Consider the following 5,482-nt stretch of genomic DNA (forward strand, 5'->3'; position numbering starts at 1 on the left):
GCTGGGCTCCTCGGAGCGTCTGCCCGCAGCGGGGACCAACCTCCTCCGAAAGCTGGAGGGGAATGGAAATGTGCAACATTCCTGGGGCTTCGTTAGCATCAGATTTCCCAAGCGCCTCCCTTTAACTCCTTCGTTCCTCCAGCCCCTGCTGGCTGCCCGGTGCGGCGATGGGACGGAGACGGGGGCTACCCCGCGGCTCCCGCTGGCTCCGGCTCTCCCGCCGGCGTTTCTTGGCGGTGTTTCCCCACGGCGACCAGCCAGGGAAATGTACATGACTTAAAAGGTTGAGTTTCATTCCGAGCGGTTTAACTGCGCCTCAGGAAAAAAAAAAAAAAAAAAAAAAAAAAAAAAAAAAGAGAGAGAGAGAGAAAAGCCCTCAAACCCAAACAGCCAACATCTCAAACCCTACAGGAATAAAGTACACGCGCCTGCAGCCTCCAGTTAAGAAAACTTCTCGCGGATGAAAAAGTTATAGGTAGTTTGGATTTCTTGGTTCTCACTTCGATCGTCAGGAACCTACATCAAAGATAGCCACGACCGCAGCTGCCGTCTTCTCGGAGGGCTGCAGCAGAACCGAAGCGAAGCTCCGATTTTGAAGGATCAGCCACGCAGCTGTGCCCGTGTGTATTTGTTTCTGATAAAGTGGTTTCCCTGGACCCTTTCTGGCGGCGCTCACACCGAGGTGTGAGGCTCAGCATACCTTTCAAGTGCTCCGAGGCGTGAATAACTCCTCGCAGCAGGAGCCACCTCGCTTATCTAATCTCTTCCACATGCTACCGAKGGAAAGCGGCACCAAGTATGTGTCCAGTTCAGCACTGCGATGCCAATTTGCGAAGTTGGCCAGCACAGATACAATAGCTAAGGACAGAAGAACAATTRTAGAAAATACTATTTATTGATTCATTAGCTTCAGCTTCCTTCCATCCTTGRGCTCATACGCATGTAAAACCTCCTCAGAGTATTTTTGCAATGTTCTCACACAGTCCCTTTGCTATCATTTACACAGGCAAGAGGAGAAAGAGTATTGTTGCTTCTTTTTGTTCTGGGGTTTTCCCCTATAAATACTATTTGAAACTTGTTGAGAATCTCTTTGTTCTTTTTAATTCAGGCTAGTTCATTTACTGTTTCTCTTGCTACTGGAAAAGCATATCAAATACATCACTTGCAAACTGGCTTGCCATTTTTTTAACTGGACATTACTTCTTTTGAAAACACTGGCTTTTCAAAACTAAAATGCTGTGCAGTAGCAACAGCAAAGGCACCAAATACACAGGGATTGTAGTGCCTGCTGAATTCTGCAGGGCTGGTGACMTGCCGGGTTGTAGAACACCTGCCTGGGACAGGGATACCCGTTAGCTCTGCCAGACCAAATTCTACATGAAACGTCCAACAGTTCCTAGACTCTTTGCTTAGACCTTCAACTGAAGTAGAACTCCAGGGTCAACTACTCCTGAGAGATCCTACATTCTCCTGTGGCTTCTAGTAGCTCTACAAAAAGGGAAATAAACATGGAAATAAACCTCCACAGTTTGTCCCTCCAATATGAGCTGCTTTTCTTCTGAATTAATGAATACCCACGTATTTTCTCAAGTTCCTTGATAGATTTTGCAGCCAGTACACTGCTACCACAGCTGTATTATTTTGGGGATTTGTGCCAGTGCATATAAAGCTACATAAGATACAAACTCATCTTKGGATCATCTTCAGAAATGCCATAAAAAGAGTTGCTATAGAGTTGGGGATGATTCTCAGAGCAGCTACACCTTCAGGTTCATAATTCATGAAATTACATAAGGAATGATATTTCCAGACACTACACAAATCAAAAGCAACTTTACTGAATTTGAGCCCTTTATATACTGATGGGAAAAAATAAGAATAAAATTTACCTTCAAACCTGAATATTAATAACTTTTTTCCAAAAAGAAAAAGAAGCTTTGTCATGCCAGTTATAGCGCCAACAGTAGTACTGATAGGTGTATCAGCTATATGACACTATTTGTAGGTACCAGGTACACAGGTACCAGAATCACCCAGCAAACCTGCTCAGCATCCAAACTCAAGTCAGTGACTTGTTTGTAAATATACATAAAGCAGTACCTGTCCTACTCTTGCTTTCCTTCCCTGTGTGGCACTGTGTAAGCAGGAAGAGTCCCTACTTCAAGTGTTTGAAAAATGATTTGGTACAACACTTTTCCATGTAATTTTTTCGGATTTGCTGTGTTTGCTGGCACAAAAGGAGCAACTCAGATCAAAGAAGTAAGTAAGGGACTCCTGCATCTACACTATGTGCAGTTTGGGGAGGGTTTTCAGACCTAGCAATCATTAAAATTCATACAGAACTGGTCTGTACACCTACATTCCTGGTGAGGCGCTGGCACCTGTTTGACGTCTGTCCAGAAAGGAKCATATCCTGTTAGATGCCCCCAAAAGGCACCCTTTCTGCAAGTGCCAAAACTGAATGCGATAGGTAAGAAAGACTGGGTAATTGCTGCTCAACAGCCCTGCTACTCTGGACCCGGAAAAACCCAAACTCCATTTATTTAGTTCCATCTTCAAGTAGACGCGGCAGCTCTATCGCTCCCCGTGCAGCGGGAGGTGGGCTTTGCCTGTCTCGAAATCCATCCTACCGAGGCCAGCGAGACCCTTAACGGAGCATCCACATCTCCTGCAGGCCCGCGGAGCCCTCGGGGGGCGGAGGGGCCCGTGTCCCTCCCGGGGCGGGGCGGCAGCCGGCAGAGGGCAGCAGGGCCCCGCGCCGCACCCGCGGACACCGCCCGCACCGGCTCCGTCCCCATCCCGGCCCTATCCTGTCCTGTCCGGTCCCCGTGCGGGGAGAAGAAGTCGCTGCCCTCGCRCTCCCGCGTCGTCCCCGCTCGGGTTCGCTCCCCTGGCGGTGCTTTGGCRTTTGTCGAGGCTGTGCGGCGGCGCCGGGMGCGGAGCAGAAACCCGGGAGGACGYACCRCATCCTTCGAGGCCATTGGCTTTGACCAAACCTCAGCGGCACATTTCTTCTGCTTGATTCCTTGTTGAGGCATCTGGATGAAGTAAAATGTTCTTTCATGTGTGCTCTCTGCATGAGCCAGTATTTTGAAAAAGTCCGGACAACCTGCATTAAGCATTTTTGGATAAYGTTTGGAGCTGGATGATATTTTGCAGTATGGATGACAGAAACCATCCAAAGCAGTCATACATAACACAATTGCTCAGTATGATTTTTTTTTTCTTACATTTCTAGTTTAAACATGCAGGCATTTTGGAAAAAAAAAAATCTCTTCCAGGTACCTAAATCTAAATCTCACATTATTTTCCCGCCTTTCACAATCTTCTACAATAGCGATGTTCAGCAATTATTTGATCCTGCAGACCTTGCAGACATGCTTAACTTATCAATCTGAATTAATACTACATCCAGCAGCACTGCTTGCAGTGCATACCTTTCCAGATACGCATTTTTCTTTAATCAAAACCCAAACCAGAACAAAATAAGTATTTTTGTCTGGTTGTTTTCAATTGTTTATTTTTTACAAGACTTAGTGTTTTAAGCTCAAATTCCAAATATTCCTGTCATTTTTAGTATATGTTGGTTTCCAAAGAAGATTGATARTTAAATAACTACTCTTCAACCAGATGGAAAACATGGGAGTAGTTTCGATTTTTTCCATTTAAACTAATGGAATTTTTGCATGAACATTAGCTAAGAAAGAAAAAGAAACTAAAAAGAATCAAATCCTGCCAGAAKGTATGGAACTAGCTATCAGGCAGCATTTGAAACACTCTAATTTTGCTCATTGTCTTGTATYCTTTTTCAAAACATTACCAAATTTAAATCCCAAGGTGTTTTCAGCATTTTTTAGAACTGCTGAGTTTCCTGCTTAGAAATTCTTTTTAATGTCCACTAACCTTCAGGCCTTATTTCTAGACTAGATTTCAATAAATTAAATCTGTACACTGTGAACAGATTCCTAATCAAAGTATGGATGAACTAATAATATTTGAACTGATAATGGTGCATTAAGGGATTGACAAGATTTGTCTAAACAGCCRTTACCAACAGTTGCTGATACAGAATGAAGAGACCTCAAACTTTTATTCCTTCCTTCCTTGAATGACTTTATGTCATTGCAAAATGGCTTGCAATGGTATCTGTGATGACTAATTTGCCTGTAACTATACTTTGGAGAACTGAACAATTGAAAGAATGAGGAGACAGCCACATCTCTGAAGTAGTACTTCTCTCTGCTACATCCTCCATAAAAAAACTAGCATCAAATCTCACAAAGATAGTCAGCCTCCCTTTAGATGTCTAGATTGTCATCCCTTTACAGATAGCAGTTTACCATCTAATTGGCATGGGGAAGGAAATGGAAACTCACAGTTGTCCAAAGGGAGATGTAGAAACTACACTGAATAATGTCAATAATAAAACAATCCCCCCCCCCCCCAAAAAAAAAATAAATTCAGAACTCTGTGAAAACAATAAACAAGGGAAACAGTATAATTCAAATGACGAACTTTACTGCTGTTAAGTCACACACAAGAAGAACTTGTTACCTTGGCATAACGGATACTGAGAGCTGGAAAAAAGAAGAGCTATTCTGTGAGAAGATCAATGCCAAAGATCTCAGATAACGTGTATTGCCAATCTCCACCTGCTCAGAAGCAACAATAATTCTGCAGTATAGCTACGAACAAATTATTTTTCTAAGTAAGTTTGGGAATCCAAACAATTTTAAGGAATCACCTGATTTTTTTTTTTTTTTTTTTTTTTTTTTTTTTTTTGTAAATTCACTTTAAAAAAAGTGGATTAAGTTAGTCTGGTAGTACAAGTTTAGTCTTTTTTCACTTCTGGGGTAAAAATAGTACAAAGACAAGAAACACAAATGTTTCCCTCCAGTTGCTGAGAGAAAACTAGATCCTTTTCATAATGTAGCTCTCAATTGTGCTAAAACTGAACAGGAKAATGCACACACCACACTTTGAAACTAATAGCATTTCATTGTTTCCACAGCCCAATGTTGTTTCTCTGCACAAGGGTCTGCTGACTCAAATCAGTGTTCTAATGTGCTCTGCATTGGCTCACAGGGTTGCACGCAGCTCTGCAGGGGTGCTCTGTGTTGCAACTGCTTCCTCCAAGTGAGCTGATTMTGCCTTGTGAATAAGCCTTCAGGCTCTCAGACTTCACACAACCTAGGATTTTACAGCTGGAGTGTACTATGAATACTTTGAATTGGTCAGGGCTGAAAGAACACTGCATTTTCTGACAAATCTTACCAGTTTGAAATCTTAATTTGTCCCAATTTARAATGAAAACTGTTAAAACATTTCCTAGGAAATAGGTATTCCACTAACTTGAGAAACAAAGATTCACAGCATTTCCAAAAAGCAACAATTTCTTCCAAAAGCAGTGGAGCCCCAAATACCAGGAGGTTCTTGTATTCCTGGATCCCTGAGGCAAGGAAGAGGCCACCACACAGGAGTA

At 42.9% G+C, this 5,482-nt stretch overlaps 1 protein-coding gene across 1 annotated transcript in view; it reads right to left on the bottom strand.

The window, feature by feature from the left end:
• LOC130584398 (uncharacterized) overlaps positions 1–3,122 on the bottom strand; it is a 17,771-nt gene extending 14,649 nt beyond the window's left edge. Inside the window, exon 1 of the mRNA XM_057384364.1 lies at positions 2,631–3,122. Within this exon, the coding sequence (XP_057240347.1) occupies positions 2,631–3,122 (492 nt within the window). The remainder of the gene's footprint in view (positions 1–2,630) is intronic.
• Positions 3,123–5,482: the final 2,360 nt, after the last annotated feature.

The sequence above is a fragment of the Malurus melanocephalus genome, unplaced genomic scaffold (assembly GCF_030028575.1).
Source record: "Malurus melanocephalus ecotype Western Australia unplaced genomic scaffold, MMel_1.1 scaffold_14, whole genome shotgun sequence".
Classification (NCBI taxonomy): domain Eukaryota; kingdom Metazoa; phylum Chordata; class Aves; order Passeriformes; family Maluridae; genus Malurus; species Malurus melanocephalus.